This window comes from Diachasma alloeum, unplaced genomic scaffold, assembly GCF_001412515.2.
Source record: "Diachasma alloeum isolate Michigan unplaced genomic scaffold, Dall2.0 Dall_scaffold_00463, whole genome shotgun sequence".
Taxonomy (NCBI): domain Eukaryota; kingdom Metazoa; phylum Arthropoda; class Insecta; order Hymenoptera; family Braconidae; genus Diachasma; species Diachasma alloeum.
In genome coordinates, this window is record NW_021680596.1 from 103695 (window position 1) to 121883 (window position 18189).

At 41.1% G+C, this 18189-nt stretch overlaps 1 protein-coding gene across 1 annotated transcript; it reads left to right on the top strand.

Annotated features, from left to right (window-relative positions):
- Positions 1 to 488: 488 nt before the first annotated feature.
- LOC107042424 lies at positions 489 to 1334 on the top strand. Its single transcript, XM_015263468.1, has one exon. It carries the CDS (start codon positions 489 to 491, stop codon positions 1332 to 1334), a length of 846 nt encoding a protein of 281 aa, XP_015118954.1.
- Positions 1335 to 18189: the final 16855 nt, after the last annotated feature.

The following is an 18189-nucleotide window of genomic DNA, read 5'->3' on the forward strand; positions in this document are numbered from 1 at the left end:
ATTCTCGGTGGAGACTTCAATGATTGGATTGGTCCCGACGGATGCTATCCCGACGAACTGCTCGAGGGCTCCGTGTTATCATCCGAAAGGTCTCTCACTTCCACAGCAGAAAACGCCCGTGGTTCTGCCATCAGTCTTTTTATGCAGGATAACGGCCTTGTTCTCCTGAACGGCAGGACTCCTGGAGACACTCCAACTCAGATCACCTACGTTGGCCCCAGGGGAAGAAGCACCATAGACTTCGTATTCTCAGACCTCTGCAACATCCAACTAATCTACGACTTCTCCGTTGACCACTCAGTCCTTCCCTCGGACCATTTCCGTACCTCCATAGACCTTCTCGACCCCTCCACTCCCCCCCAAACCCCCAGAAACCCCTCAATAGACCTCGCCTCCTTTGGAACCGAAAGCGAATCGACGACTACCTCTTGTACCTGACCAACTGCCCCTCCCTACTGCTCAACCCCGAGGCCGATATTAACCTCCTGATGGAAACCCTCCACAAGACGATTTATGAAGCTGCAAAAGCATCAGGTATGCTCATTTCTCCGAGAAACACTTCCACCTTCCATCCAAAACAACCGTGGTTCGATCGGGAATGCCTAGCTGCGAAGAAATCAACAGAATCTTCATTTTGTACCTGCCGGAATGCCCAGTTTTTATCTCCAGCTGTTGTCTCCTACCGCAGTATCAAGAAAACATACTTTGATCTCATCGACGACAAGAGGCAGGCGTATTTCAACGACATCAGGGAGAGGATCGCCAATGCTAAAGCACAGTCCGACTTCTGGAGAGCATTCCGGTCCTGTACAGTTCTATCTCCATCCCCAGAGCTCGACGTAGAGGTCTGGCAATCCTTCTACGCTGTCGTCTACCCTTCGAGGGTTGTTGACTTCGGTGATTACAGTGGCTCTGCTGACCAGCGTCTTGATGGTTCAATTTCACTAGGTGAGATTAAGTCGGTCCTGGTGGCTGCGAAGTGTGGAAAGACTGCGGGCTCTGACAGCATCCCTGCAGAATTTTACAAAGCCCTCCCTCCTGCCGGTATGCTGTATCTCCTCAACCTCTTCAACAAGATCCTTTCCGAGGGCGTGGTTCCTGACTATTGGCATGAAATTATCCTGACCATGATCTTCAAGAAGAGTGACAAGACCAAGCCAGAGAACTACAGAGGGATCGCGCTGGTCGTCGTCGCAAAACTCTTCACGAAGATCCTCTGCTCCAGGCTCGACAAATGGGCGGAGGAGGCAAACATCTACCCGGAAGCTCAAGCTGGATTCCGCAAAGAACGCTCTACGCTAGATAACATCTTTGTAGCGCTGGCGACCGTCTAACTACAGCTGAGACTCGCTGGCCGCAAAGTTTCCGGTCTTTTTGTCGACCTGAAACGCGCCTTTGACTCGGTAAGTCATCCTCTCCTGTGGCAGAAACTCTTCCAACTGGGAGTCAGCAGCAAGATTATCAACATTCTCCGTAACCTCTACAACCACGCTACCATAAGAGTACGTTCCGGCGGCCGCCTTACTGAGAGTATTGATATCACGGAGGGTGTACTGCAGGGCAAAAGTCCAAGTCCCACTCTCTTCCTGCTGTTTCTGTCCGACATCGAGTCATTCCTGCGTGGCAGAGGTCACCTCGATCCTAGCATCGACGTCTTTAGGATTGTTCTGGCGCTTTTGTTCGCAGACGAATTGATCCTGTTCTCTGCCAACTAACTGCGCATGTATCGGCTTCTATCTGCCTTAGAGGCTTATTTCCAAATAAACCTCCTAACTGTGAATGCCTCCAAGACGAAGCTGATCGTCTTCAGATTCAGCGGGCCCGCTACACTGCTTCCAAACTTCCCCCTGAGAATCTACGGCGAGGACATCGAAGTTGTATCAACCTACACGTACCTGGGGTGGTCTTCTCTTCATCGGCGCTTGGCTCCCGTGCGGCCCAAGCTACCATAGCCAAAGCTCGGATCGCCCTTGGCTCAGTAATGTCCATCCTGGCAAGAGCCAGCTCAGACTCGTGGGACGCTCCAATCAAGCTATTTGACACCATGATTGCCTCAACTCTGCTCTATGCCGCTCCCACCTGGACCCTTCAGTATACCGACAGCCTGGAGACCATTCAGCTTGGCTTCTATAAGAGGCTTCTTCTTCTTCCTCCTTGCATACCAGGGCATCTCCTCCGTCATGAGATGGGCGCAGTGAAGCTGATTTTTCGGGTCATCAGACTCACCCTGGGTCCAAACTGGTGGGTTGGTACACCAGTGTCCTCCAGCAGAAGGGTGACAGGCTACCCAAGGCCTGTCTTCTCAGGTACATGGACTTAGCTGCAACGGCTCGAGCTTGCTCCCTTCCATCCTCCAGGGCGTCACTCACCAGAGCACGCCGATACAACCCCATCCTCCAGCTCCAAGGTCTTTTGGAGTCATTCAGCATCCAATTTGATGCCACTGACTCCTCGGCATCCTATTGGTTTTCGGAAGGGCCTAGAGTTCTGTCTTAGCTGAAAGCTCATCTCCTTGAAGCTGACCGGACTAGAGCAGTAGCATTTTCTTTTTGCCTACTGCCGATCCCAATGACTTTATCTGGTCTCCCAGCGAATTACCTCTGTCTACGAACTCCGATCTCCATGACTAGGGTGAAGGCCCAAGTGAGGCTTGCTAATTCCCTTGAGATCTCCTTCGGCATCAACAAGGTGTTCTTCAAGATCGACCCATCCCTGCCCTGTCAGGTGTGCTCCAGTGGTTCTGCCGAGACCTTGATCCACTTCCTATTGGACTGTCCCCTCTATATTTCCTATTGATTGTCACTCCTAGGCAAAAATATCTACCCTGACAGGAACCTCGAGGACAATCTCCAGTCCCTCATTCACTTCCTCGACTCAGATGACCCGCTGGACACTAAGAAACTCTTCTTGTATGTCAAGTGTGCCCTCAGAGCGCGTGACAAAATCCTGAACCCGACCGATGTCGGTTCTTCCTCCCTAGTCCGCTTTGATAAGGTCAATCTCATCACTAATTACTTTAACTCAGGCACGAACCGTTACTTTTTTCTCGATTACTTTACGATTTTACTCCTAGCTCCAAGTATCTAATCTTATTTATTGGTGATTATTTAAGGGAGCTTACAATATTATTTTTCCTGTTTTATGCTCTGCTAGGCCTCGTTACTGCCTCAATTTTCAATCCGCAACCACACTGGACCTCCACTTTGAACTTGAATTTCAGTTTCAACTATTTTCTTTTGATTTCAGCGCTAGTTTAGCGCTCATCTTCGAATAACGGACCTTCCCTCCCCCCCGATACATTTCTTGTACTTTCTACTTAAAAATGCTTGTTGTACACTGTTTATTATTTCTATCATTATGTATACTTTCAATTCTCTGACATCCGATATGTACCCAGCTGTAACAAGGTTGTACCTCATAATCAGTGAATAAAACGAATACGAATACGAATATTTATTAATGTTTTGTATAAGAATTTTTAGGATTAGGAAAGCTTCCATGGGGAGTTTATTCCCTTATTTAGATTAGTGGGCGAGTATTTGCATTATTAGTGGGGTTGTTCTCGATTTCTTGATTTAGATTTATTTGTGGTAGAGAAGTTCGAGGTTTTTCGTGGGAATGAGGGTCTGTTGGGGTAGGGGTTGGAGGGATTTGTTCAATTGACTTATGCTTTGTTGGGGTGGGGTTTGAGGTGGAGTCTCTGGCACTTAAATGAAGTAGGAGATTGATTACAGAGTCCCAGACAGCTCCGATTAGTTTAAGAGACCAACCGAAGACTCCAAATAATGTTTCTCCGTGGATTATGGTGTTCATTATTATCTTGACTACGCGAAGTAGGATGAAAATTCCAAGGAAACCGGCACTGACGGTTCCAAATTTAATGAAACGTCCCCAGGTGCGATCCCAGGCGTTTTCAGCGAGTTTTTGAAGCGCGTCCTCATCTAATAGGTTATAAATTGAGCCTTTACCACCGCGGTTATTAACGGAACTTATCGTTTGCGCAATTTCTTCTAGCGCAGGGCGTGTTTCCCTACGAGATACAATTCTTTCGTGCATTTTGTCTAAATCATCTTGAGAATATATTCCGCTAGTTGCAAGATTTGCTGGATTAACATACTTCCATGTGGAGCTTTGGGAGGGTCTCAGGGAACTGAGTGATATAGTTTCAACTGGGCGTGGCGTGAATTTGTACCAACTTCCCTGAAATTGATAATAGTGGGCCAATGGTCCATTGCATGGAATTTTTACGGCTTTATTAATTAAAATGTGAGTTACGGGAGTTGAAAACATTGTCTTATTGTTCCTGAGGACAGGTAGATTATCGTAACAGTCTTCGAGGGATCTTACAGTAACTTCTCCTGGAATACATTTTACTACGTGAACGACTTCTCCGGCTGTAACGGCCATGTAGCCAGGGCCTTTCATAAGTCTATAAGCAAATTCGTCAGGCATTGTTGTTGGAACTGATAGACTATTCTGCAGGATTTGACGTTCCATTGCACATCTTTGTAACATTATGTGTTCGTAAAGGGATTCTATTTGAGATTGGATGAGTCTTTCGACATAAACAAATTTTGCATTGACATAAGTGAATAAGTCCATGTTTTCTACAGAAATAGAATTATAATTTAAAATAGAGCCTGCGTCTGGGCCTGATGTTTCGGAAACACATAATTTAGGGTGCTCCGTTCTGATAAGGCGCATGCCGCAAGAGTAGTCTACTCGAATAGTTTTTCATGAAAAGCTTATATCTTGATAATTGACTGTGTAAAAGGTTTCGCTATTAGTTTCCATTTTATGCGATATTCCATTATAGAGAACTGAATAAGTACAAGCTCTACATGCCATTTGTTTGGGAAGAGGGTCCCAGAAGGTATAACCGCCATCAGAGTCGATACCATAACCGGCAGTTAAAGGGCATGCTGTTCCTGAAGCTAATTGAATTTCATTTGTCCCTAATTTAATTTTAGCTGAGCGAGTGGCAAGATTGATTTTTACGGTTCCTTGAACTAGGACATCTGGCCAGTACGTAGACAGAACGTCTTAAGTTACAGATATTTTGACTTCCCAATTTTTGTAAACGATTCCGCACCGTGTAATGGGATCATGTGATTTTTTCCTGAATTTCTAACTTATATTTTCGGGCAGATAAAAATTTGACCCACTGGCAGTACGTCGTTATGGAGGTTGGTGAAAAGTCACATGATTTTATGACAGTCTCTAGCCAGGTAGCAGACGCTGGAGCGGTGCAGTGGGCTTCTCAGGTCATACAGCCGTCTCCCAGGGCCCGCTTCCAAGCTATATTGCATTTGAGTGGTGGGGGATACTGAGCCATACCTCAATTCAAGAGTGAGGGTATCTAGCCACGACCATTCTCTTGTTAGCTGGACTATACCTGGATTGAAGCATATGACAATTGACAATATTCTCTTCCTTTTAAGACGAATGAAAATTCTCATTTTCAATTATTTTCTCCTTACAACTATTATTCAGAATAACGCCGGAAATAATAAACAAATTCCGGAAAAGCCAAGCTGCAGCGGTCAAAATTTGTAATTGAACTGTTTTTTCTGCAATGAAACGAAGAGAAGAATCGTTCTTCTAAATTTCTCCAATCTGCATTGAATCTTTTTAATATAATTTTCAAGGTATGCATGAAAAATTTGCTAATTGAATTCGATTTTGGAAAAAAACATTGCAATTTTCTTCAAGCCCTTCTTTTTTTTCTCTAATCAAGTTAGGGGTATCTTCATGAAAAAGTAAAATCCGAAAATGTGTTCGAAATGATGAGTACAAAAATTTCGGCCATTTTCCCCATTTAAACTGAAAATCTGAAATTTTGTAGTCCTCAAGTCGGTCGGCGTTGGACGGATGAATATTACCATAGCTATTCGGAGGTCATCGATGACTCATTGTCACGTTACTTACGAAATAAGAAATCGAATTGTTCGTTCGTCCCTTGTCTAGGTATATAGGGGAGGTGGTTCTCACCTATTTGTTCTTCTAATGAAATAACTTCTCACAATTTTCGTCAGCAACCTGGAGGTCAGTCGAAAAGAGACTTCCTAAGAGTCTGCACTAGCGTAATTATTATTTCCAACTCTTCGCTATTGTTAACATTCGCGAATAAACGGTCTAACATGCCGAAAACTAAAAAAACTATGGAAATTCCGTTGGTGGGTTACGCGAAACCGGAAATGTGTGGAGAACAATTGCCTTAGAATCAAGATGTTTTGGAGTGTTATTTATATTATACGGGACACAGTATTCCAAAACTCTCAGCTCGGGAAGCTGCGCTGTGCGTAGTACGGAAGTGCACTGTCTTCTGGAATTATGCAGGGATTCCAATCGTGGATAAATCTCATGCTACGAAGATGATGACAAAATTGGTGAACAATTACAAAACTGTTTTGACGTACGGCGCTATGAAGAAAAAATATTGGAACTATCAGGAAAAAACAATTGATTTCAAATGTATGCCAAGGCAATTTTTCAATATTTCTCATCGGAAAAAAGTTAGTGTCACGAGAGATGGACCGGCAAAAAAACTACTGAATTTTCATTTGAAAAAGAAAACCGAAGAAGAGGTACGTTTGACCGAGACCATCGATACGGGGAAACATATTGCTCACAGTGCATCGAAACAATTAGAAACGAATAAAACATCACAGCCATCCAAACAAGGTATATTTCAGAAAATAATTCTGTTAAAATTTTATTGAAATTTCCGTCGCATTAACATCTAAGGTGTCGATATCATGAGAATTGAGATGTAATTTATCATAGAATCGTGCATAAAATTTCTTATTCATCTGGAAAATTTAAGAAAAATTTTCGTGTCAAGCGATTATTGAAATTTTAATGATAGCATGAATTTCCAAACGCTTTGTGAGAATTGAGCATTAGATACGATTTAATTTCCACTAAATACAAGATTTAGATAAATTGTTGTCTAACTTTTCCCGATTTTCAATATTTTCCAGTCTCCGACTGACCAAAAAACTGAAAATTCCGCCATTATTCAATGAGGTAGCATTCATAAATTTCATACAATTTTATCATTGTAAACATTTTCTAGATTTTTGACTAGAAATTCCAAGAGTAATTTACCAACAGTATTGGTTGCTTTTCACCCTGTTTGCATATAAAAATTTGGGTCTATTTGACATCAATTTGCGACTAAAAGAATTAAGAGAAATCCAGAGATGTTCGTTAAGGGATTTTATTATGTGTTTCCCAAAGAAAAATTGAGTAAAATAATTTTCAATAGAGATGACTTGAAGTTTGTCTATTCATTTGGCTCTGAAAGAACTCACATGACGCAAATTGAATGATAATTTAATGAAAAATATGATGCATTTAAAGTTTTCATTTTCGTAATAATTGTAGGCAACGACTAAGTCATGAATATTTTATTTTTCTGCTCACAGAATAAATCCAATCGTTCTGACTACAAAGAATTTTTGGAATTGGTGATAATCTTCCTGGGTGGGAATTTACCCGGAGGAGATTGTTTCCGAGCTTTGGGTCCAATCCACCATGCTAGGTGGATGTCCAAAGCAATTTACTCACTCAAAATTTATTTATTCAGGATGCAATTCAACTTAGAGCCGGAAGAAAAATAAAGTCTGAGAAATATGTGTATTTTTATTGTCCTTATCTACCAAAAAGCGTAGTTCACAGCATCGCACACCGTCACACGCCAAATAATGATTTGTTACTTTTAAAAAAATTAGCAGTAAATGCAACTGGTTCTCATGGTGTCTTCTCGGAAATTTGCACGGCTGCATTCAACAAATTCGTTAATCATCTTTGGTACCCATCGGAGGAGTTGGTCGCACTCGCTTTCTTCGATGAGAATGTGAGTGCAGACTGTAAGAAGAAGATGTGTCAGGCTATAAAATCTTGTCCTATCCTCAATAATAAAAGACAAAATAGGAAAATCGGAATGAAAAATCTACAAGTGATTGGAGATTTGACTTTGGATTGCTTCGTTACTAGCAATACGATGAAATTTTTTTAGATTTTGAGGATCGATTCCAATTTATTGAACAGTGATCCAGCAACATGGGAGGAAAGATACGACTTTTAAATTGCATGTAAAATTGCCAAATCTCTCCGTGTAACTAACGATATTGCCGAAAGAGCAGTATCTCTTGTGAGTGAGTATAATGACTTACTTACGAAAGATGAGGATAGTAAATAGTGTTTAATGCTCATTGTCCAAAAATAACGAGAATTGTCTCCGAATTGTACAAGGCAAGACTAGAAATTTTCTTTACTAGATTCATTGAAAGATCAACATATTAATAGTTAAACTGGCGTAAACGAGCATTTCGAAATTGATTTTATTATTATTCTTGTTGAAAATAATTGCAACTGTCAATAAATTATTTGAATTAACTATTTGAGTTTTCTTTACCTGTGAAAATATTCAAAGGTTTTGTCAAAATCGCACGAGATTCATGCGAAACAATTGCATTTTCAGTTTTTAATACAATTACGCTGAAAATTAAACTAAGAGTTTCACTCCTAATTAAGATATTTCCACCAATCAAATTTTGTTTGAATCCTGATGAAATCGAGAATTCAATCATCTTGTTTTTCAATGAGATTATGGCAAAATTGACAAAAATAAATGTTAACTGGAAGAAAGAGAGTCCGATGTTGTGAGGGAATAAAAGGATTAGACCGGTCGGAGGAAAGGACCGGTTGACCCTCTCCATTTCAGGTATATGGCCGCCATCAAAGCACTGAGTGATCCGTGCACTCGCCACCTCACAGAAATCCGACAATTTTCTTTTGCATTTTTCATGCATTTATAATGACAGAATACATTTTTCCTTTCTAGCGGATATAGTGCGATAGTTGAACAATCATTTGACAGAATTCCAACTCAATTAGTCCATTCTGACAGGTGTTTAGAGCTTCGTGAAAATCCTATTTTTTCGTGAAAAAAATCTTGATTCATTCTTCGTCCTCCTGATAATCGGATTGGGGCAATGGATTTTGATAAAGTTAATAATTCGGTGGTAAAATGAAAATTTTTAATTTTATCGACCTTGCAAAAACTCCATAAGCATTTCAAAAGCTTTATACTATCTGAAAATATGAGTTAAAAATTTCGGAAAAAATCACACGCTCCCATTACATAATGCGGAATTGTTTACAAAAATTCGTAAATAAAAATACTTGTAACTTTGGAAGTTCTGTCTACCTACTGGCCAGGTACCATACGGGTCAGAGTATGTGGTACCATAACAGTCGCCACCATGGTTTACTTGACGTGCTAGGAGTATGGGACGATTTACGGTTCTGTTAATTGGTAAATTCGTAATATCTGTGTGGCCAATCCCTATGGCACGGCGTATATGTGTTTGTATACATACATCACAGGATACTGGGAAAACATAATTAGCGAGGCCATTCATGGGTTGAGCAGAGTAGGATTGCCATCCGCAGTTTGTTATCATTCGAAATATTTCTATTTTACATTGTGTTACCTGGACTTCAGTATACGTATTGAGTTGTAACAATTTAAACTTAGGTTGAGATTTTTTAACGCGTGAGTTTTTATGTCACAAGTAGTATGGAAACCACTTTGGCGCCCTCCACCTAAAGTCGATATAGCCCCACCACCACACCGATCGGAATAGCGCGGCTCAACCCCGAGCGGTTTTGGGGGAACTGCTGGTCCCTCGGCCGCGATACTAAAATTTGAGGATTAAAAATATTGGCCCTCTCCATCACTAATATTTTAGGGACCTACCATCGCACCGATCGGAATAACGTGGCTCTGACGTGTGTGAGCGGTGGGGGTGAAATGTGTACTGCGGACGAGTATCCCAATCCCGAGCGGTTTGGGGGGAACCGTTGGCCCTCCGGCCTCAATATCTAGCAAAAATTCGGGGGGTCAAAATTTTTTCGAACTGAGAGAGCATACCGGTGCTCCAATAAAACCCGCGAAAACCGTAAAGATATTAAAAGAATACTTTACCTGTCACTGCACTCTCCTGACAGGGCTCCGAAAAATCCGAAAATCGTCATTGATCACCTTATGCATTAAATCTAACTGTCACTAAACCACTAGCACTGTGGGTCCATAGGCACGGGAGAGAAACGTCAATACTACCAATCCCTGTTCAATAGTTCAATGTCCCTGTCCTCATCGGACTCCCCGAATAGCGATACCTGGGCGAACTCATCGTCCTCGGCGTCCCAATCGTCGCGCTCGCGACGCTCCTCTTCCAACCAGCTAGCCAGGTGATGCTGGGTGTAATCGGCTGGCTCGATAACCATGGGGAATGGTCCATCCCTCTGCCACCATCCCACCTGGGGTGGTCCACTGAGACCCCGGTGCCGAGTATCATTCTCCAGATACTCAGCTGGGAGAATGAGAGGTTGCTCTACCCGGAGAGTCCCCCGGCGGTCCGGGAATCGGGGGTCCAGCTCGTCATACCCGTCTCGCAACTCGTACGGGTCCGGGTCTGCCTCGATGGCGATGGGGTCCCCTGATCAGGGTGGACCAATCATGGTCATCAGTAGCCGAGCATGATGACGACGTGTCCGAGGAGGGTGTGGCGGGGCGCGATGGATTTGGAATATACCCGCTGGTGGACGGTGTCGGCACGTCCTGGGGGGTGGCGGTGCTAGTGGGGGATACAAAGTTTTTCCCCGTCACACGCATGATTACGCGCACAATACGTCACCAAAAAAATACCCACTCTATCACACACACACACACACACAATAATCCAAATGTTTGATCACTGAAACCACACTTCCCGATAAATAAGATCTTGTCAGGGCCGCGCTTCACTGAGGACTGAAAAAAATGATTATATGGTTTGGGGAGACAGCCGTTGAGTTGGTTACTCACCCTGGAACAATGTGCTGCCCATGCAGTTTTGCACGTGCACTCTGTGGCATCTTCTCCACCGTAACCCACACTAGCTGTCGAAGGTCAGACTAGCCGTCTCCACATGTGCTTACCTTGCTCATCTGACATCTGCAGAGACGAGTTGATACCATTCTCTTTCTTATAAGAATATTCTGATCATTTAAAATTACTAGATTCAATTTTAACAAGTTTATTACTCATCAAGTCGATGATTAACAGTCGTTTAAAAATGTAATCAAAATGAACACAATCAAAATGAACACAAATTGATATCTTTTGTAATCAAAATGAACACAAATTAATATCATCAAATGGAACCAATCTTATGAACGAAACTTGCAAATTAATTACATACCTCTATTTCTCCAAATCTTGCAGGAGCCTCGGCCATGGATACACAATAACTGTTGGCGGAGTACTGATAATTCTTGGGAAATCCTCAAATATTTACTATTCACACTTATTACCCCCTCCCCCGCGGTTCTACCAATCATGTAGTTGTAATTAGGAGATCAGCCAATAGTAGTGGTTGCTTCACCCAGAGTGATTCCTTAAAATTTTACGGGTGTTGGCGTTGAGTCATCACAAAACACACGTGAGCGTAACTCTATCATGACTTTTTTTTTGTCGTCTCCGAGTTGCTGATCGATGCATCACGTGTTATAAAATTTGCAGTTTTGATGGTTTGTCTTTGTCCTAAGAGAAATTTACAAAACTAACAGCTAATGAATCATAACACTTTTTGGCGTAGTGATACGGTTATCAGACGTCATAAGTGTCTGACCCCTGTCATCAGTAATGGCACCAATCCTGTCTTCTGGAACAAGTATCATCTTCTGCGCATATTCCATCTCTTTTGATTGTTTCACTCTTAATATTTACTAATGAGGTTTGAAATCAAAGTACCTAGTATAGGTGCTAGAAGCAGCGGGAGGAACCCCCCCTCTCTGAATGATAATCTTCTTCTTTTTTGATAGGCAATTTTTCCAACAGACAAATCACGAAGTACTTTTTTATATGTATTTAATTTATCTTTCTGAGATTTACCGATTGGTCTATTACTGCGTAAGAAGTTTAATGCACACTCACATATACAACGTATTAACCCCGTGTCAGCTTTTCTAAGTAACGCCTGCCGCTGTTCTTTATTCAAATGACAAAGCGCTTGAAGGACAATTGTCAATTTCTTACTGGGCGTACCTCGCGCCACCATGGTATAAGGAAATCTGACACATCTGTCTTATTACCTTTGATTTATACCTTTCCGCGGTACGTACACGAACTGTTTTTCGTTATTTGGAAAGATCGAACTGCGTGCTCGATAATCTTCAGGTGTGGATTGTTTCAGGTCCAGCAGTATATAAACATGCGGCCGTGAGTTGGCGTCTAGGTAGGCTTCTTGTAAAAACCTGCGGTTGTCAGGATAAACTTGTCGCGCGAGGTGCTGAATTTGTGCACGATCCCGAGGATTCTTGAAAATCACAATGTAAATGAAATTCAGAGAAATATCTCTTTGACCCCGTCCCTGGTGAAATATATTCTGTGTCAGTGTTGCCAGATGAGGGGAAAAATCCCACGCGTGGGAATTTCGTGCGCAGCTCCCTCGCGCACTCCTCGGGTCCCCGCCACTACCGCACAGGCTCAACGCCCGTAAATAATACCCGATAAATTAAATTCCGCGATGGAACTGTCAATTAATTAATTAAAAGGAATGAAATTGATGGTATTATTATTTTTTTCAACATTTTAGTTATTAATAATATTTAATAACAATGGAGAGCTCAGTTTACTGTTAAAAATTCTTTAAAAATTGAGCAAAAGTTTGATAAAAATATTGAAAGTGAATTTGAAATCGGTTTGGGATCAATTCGTCTATGAAATTGCTTATCCTATTGCGAAATTGCATTTTCCTATTCATTTTCAAAATTCTACTTTATTTTTTATTAGATTTTTTATTAGATTTCAGGGACTTTAAGATTTAATAAGAAAGTTTCCTAAGTTTTAATAGTGTTTAAGCATTTTTGTCGTTATAACGACCGGAAAATTGCAATTCCATTAAATATTTTATAATTTTTTTCAATTTTCAATCCCACAATATTTATCATTTGTACATAGAAAAGGAAATATTCGAAATTTCAGAATTTATTCTCAGAAATACGTCATGAGGGTTAAAAGTCATGAAAGGGAGGATCAAATGCCGTAAGATTCACAAGGGTAAGGGTGAAACACTGCGAGGGTAACAACAGGAAAATCCAATTTCCCGCAAATCGCGGGTGCAATCGTCTCCAGTACAAGAGAATACATTTTGCAAATATAACAAGATTCATTAGCTTTATTAAATTTTCCACGTTTATCATTTTGTGGCCCTGAAAAGGGCCGGTGGTTTCTGAAAATAACCATTTCTGGGTTCTGAAAAGAACCATTTCTGGGTTCTGAAAAGAACCATTTTTGTGTTCTGGAGAGCTGAAGAAGGGCTGTAAAATAAAAAAGGGTTAGTTGCATAGTTTTTGATGTTGTGTAGAATCCTGGAAATTCCCCCAAGTTTCGATTAAATCCTTGTTCTGACTATAATGGCTGAAGAGTGTTGATGTTATACTGGCAAAATGAAGAGTTGATGAAGGAAGCGAACCCGTATAGAATAAACAAAATACTAATTATGACTCGGCTTTGGATATAAATTATTTGAGTTATGTAACGCTAGATGATCGGAAGTTATTTTAATAGTTGTACAGTCAACATTGTGACACTGCATGGAGGATCGTATCTGACAAATAGACTTAAGGCAATCATTACCGAGTTTGTTACGTTTTTTGGTTTTCACGTCTGTTACAATAGAAAAAATACGCTCAGCCTCAGCATTAGAATGTGGTAGACACAGCACAGTTTTTGTGAGTTTACTTAAATTAGGGAATCGAAAAGAACCTGTGAAATCTTTTAATTTTGATACTTCCCTCCAAAACAAATCTACGGAAAGCAATTGTACACGTTTCTTATCTCTTTGACTAGCAAACGCATCCGGTAATGCATGCCATTCAAAAGCAAGAGAACTTTCGTCGAAATTTCCAAAATGCTGAGCTACATCGTTAATTACTGTAGATTCAATTCGCTCATCAACGTCTTCTAGAGCCACCTCAGGATTCAAAAATTCCAAGTTTTTAATTATGGGATGTGCATGTGGCAAACGAGATTTCATTTCAGAAGTTGCAGTTATGTAGAACTGTAAACATCTGAGACGAAATTGCTCAGCGACATTTGCTGGAAAAGTTCTAACAAGATTATCACATTCAGGCCCAAGAGAAATCTCATTGACAGGCAGCAAATGATCAGGATGACTAATATTGATGGGAGTTGTAAAAAGTTTTTGAATTATACTTTTCTTCAAAAAATTACGTGCCATTGTACGAATTAGCCCTTGACTTTCTCCAGCCAACTTATGAAGCATGAATTGACGAGACTGGAAAAGGGCATTAAAAGAGTTGAAAGAATTCATTGTATATTTTAAAAAAAGGAAATAAGCCTTGACACATTGGTCATCTAATAATTCGTACAACTTCTGTGCTGAAGGTGACTGTTCTTCCAGCATTGCTGATGAGAAGAATAATTTTAAAGGTTCCCAATTAACGAGAATTCGCACCACACATTGATGCAAACATAACCATCGCGTATTTGCCAGGTTCAAAATTTTTAATTTCTCTAAATTGAAAAACTCTTGGTACTCAGCTAATATTTCACAACGTTTGGGACTGTTGCAGAGGTACCCCGATATACCTTTAATCAATTCCTCCGGTTCACTGGGTAACTGACTGCACGCTTTAGAAGCAACGATCGCGGAAGAATGGCAAGTGCAGTTCATCAAAATAAGATTGGGAACTTCTAATTTTAATCTCTGTGCGAAGGAATTCTTAATGCCAACCATAACGCTTGCATTGTCACAAGCCAAGCCTACGATATTTTGAAGAGGAATTTGTTTATCCTGTACCGATTTTTTAAAAGAATTATAAATTTTTTCCGCTGAGCAATCAGTCGCGTCCAATTTGATTAGATCTAAAAATTCGGTTTTAACTTCACCGTCTTCAGGTGAAACATATCTCGCGAGAACACAAAGAATTTTCGTTTTGGAAACATCCGTTGTTTCATCCACCAGGACTGAGAATTTATTGACCCGCAAAATATCTATTAGATTGACACTCGCGACCTTCGCCAAAACATTTTCAATAATACTTGTGCACTTTGTACGCCCGAGAGAACTATCTTTCACGATTTGACTATCATGAAATGCTCTTTTGCAAACAGGGATGAGATGATCTACAATAGAAATTGGAACGTTGTGTTCAGCAATGAAATTAGCAATAAGAATTTCCGCGGTTTTAACCGATTCTTGATGATCTAGCCCAACACTACTCGAATCCTTCTCAAGAACATTACCTTCATCACTATTCTCTTCCTCGCGGTCAATTGAAATTGATTTTAAAATATTTTCTTTATGTTTATCACTACTCGCGTGTTTGTGAAGTTCAGATTTTCCAGCAGCAATCACTTTCGCACAAGCACTACAAAATGCACTATTTAGCTTACCTTCAACACTCTCCAACCAATTTGAAAATTCAGGCTCTTTTTTCCAGGATTCTTGAAATACCTTCCTCTTCTTTGATACTGGAATACCGGAAACTCCATGTCCTGAGCTTTGGTCCCGCTCTCCTGTGATCTCCATATCAACTCGTAATTTAACTTTATCACGAAAACTCGATAAACTCGTCAAAAATAAATCACTTATGAAGGTTTCACCACCAATTTTACGTGACTGACTGAACGAGATTAAGTTGACTTCTGTTTTGATTCTTACACAGGAGTGAGTGTATTGTGTCGATGTCAAAACAAAAGTCGACGTTCATTGGTCTGCGGGAGTTTTATGAGTTCGCGGAATTGTCCCGAGTCTCTCGATCGATTGTTTTTCGGAAATTCTCTCGACAAAAATTAGGGAGATATTCCAATTCGGAAATAAAAAATAGCGAATCAGAAGAGAGTTCATTAAACCGTTTGAACATAAAGTTTCAATTACGAAACATTATATTAATAAAATAACCCTAACAGTATATTAATAACATGATCAATTACGAATCGCAATAGAACAAATTCGGGGTAAATAGCCACTCCGAATGTCTAAAACGATTTAATATTAATTGCAGTTACAGGGCGTTTCCCTAAGAAACATCAACCATTTAAAATCCGATTGATTTTGTTTATTCATAACAAAATAGGAAATTGTGACGTTTCTGAATGTTGACCATTTTGGAAAACTCATAATATCACAATAGCGCAGTGGTGCAGTGGTTACGTACCGCAGCTACAACGCTGGGGATCCACGTTCGATTCCCACTCATATTTTTTTTCCCAATTTTTTTTTTTTCAAGGTAAAATTTCAGTCTCATTTTTAATCTACATCGATTAATTATTCATTGATAGTGACCCTCGTGGGCTTGGAGACTCTCTTCATGGCCCTCATTACCCTTGTGACTTACGTGAAATCTTCTTACCCCGTGGCCCTCGTTGCCCTTGTGACCCTCGATTCCCTCTTTGCCCTCATGGGCCTCGAGAATTTCCACATTCTCCTCGTGGCCCTCATTACCCTGGTGACCCACATAAAATCTTAATTTCCCCTCGTTGCTCTTATCACCCTCGGGACCCTCGTCGCCCTCGTGGGCCCCGAGAGTTTCGACATTCTCCTCGTGACCCCCATTACCCTTCGTAACCCACATGAAATCTGACCTTCTCCTCGCTTCCCTCGTGGTCTTTGTTGCCCTCTTGGTCCTCGTTGCCCTCGTTGCCCTTGTCATCCTCGTTGCCCTTCGTGACCCTCATGAACCTTGACTTTCTCTTCGTGACCCTCGTGGGCCTCGAGAAATTTGACATTCTCCTCATGGCCCTCATTGCCCTTGTGACTTGCATGAAATGACACGCTAATAAAATAACGAGCCATGCCGCAAATCAAATATTCAAACGTCGCGCCGGGCCGACTGCGCCCTAAAGGCTGCGCACTATTACCCGAGAGGAGTGGGGAGCGTGTGGGAATTCCCATCTGGCATCACTGTTCTGTGTTATGAAAATTACACTCAGATTTTTATGATGACTACCTTTCGTGAAGAGATCGGTAATGGTATGGTTCGATGACTCACGCATCAAATCATCAGTAATAATAAACTTGGGTCGTGAATCAGAAATATAATCTTGACTTTGTGGTGGTATTTCGCGGAACTCAATTAAATTAGCGTTTGGATAATGCATGTATGTGGGTTGCCATTCAGCATAATACGAAAGAATTCGTGAAAATGTTGTGTCGGACATGAAAGATAGGTATTGCAAAAATGTTTTAACAAAAACTGTTATCCCGCACCCCGTGGGGTCACTTATTATAGACGTCCACGGGTGTTTCCAACGCGTATCCATGATCGAGACTGATGGTGAAGAACCATGGACATACCGTTTCTATACACAGTAGGCACTATAACGAACAAAAAGAATGACAACACTGTAGATAGGATTCATATATAAAAATTCTTTATTCTTTATAATTACAACCACGTCTCCACAGAAGAATTTTTGTTTATCCAATCACGAAGCTGGTGAGCTTGGGCTAGAGCGCAATATACGTGGTGTTTGGTGTTCTGTCCGCTCAATGTCGCATGGTCATCACATACAACTGAAGATTTTTCCATCTTACGAAACGACGGACAATCGTCTTCTTTCTCGGTAAGGTCTATAACTTCTTTTGCTGTGTGTTTCCAGATGAAATCTGCGTTGCAAGAATCCCGTACAAATATACGGTCTGCACGTTGCACTATACTACGTAAATGATTTTGCATCAGATCTTTGAATTTAACGTTTCCAACGCTCGAGTCAATTCCGTGATGGTGTGTAGTTACCCACTTCTACTCCATACTTCATACTCCTTCCTGTATTTATAGGGAATTTTCAACGGTTCACATGATTTGAGAAGCCAGTGCCAAGACAAATCACCTTTTTTTCAGCGCAACTGCTGCAATTTCCTTTGCTATAAAGCGGTTATAGTGTCCTTTATAACCCTGTATATCCACGACAATATCCATAATGAGGTGTTGCTCAGGCGCAAATACAAATAAGACTGAGACGAGACGAAAATACGAATATCGTGGGAGTGGGAAATTCAATAAAAAATGCTGACGCCACGATTATATACCTCGGGAAAAATCATCACATTTCATTTATTATTATTCGTCATTCGTTTGCTACATACCCGTATGGCACGGTCCTAT

Bases quoted from the DNA above. Each gene is read 5' to 3' on its own strand.
- LOC107042424 (XM_015263468.1), top strand. From the start codon at position 489: ATGGAAACCCTCCACAAGACGATTTATGAAGCTGCAAAAGCATCAGGT.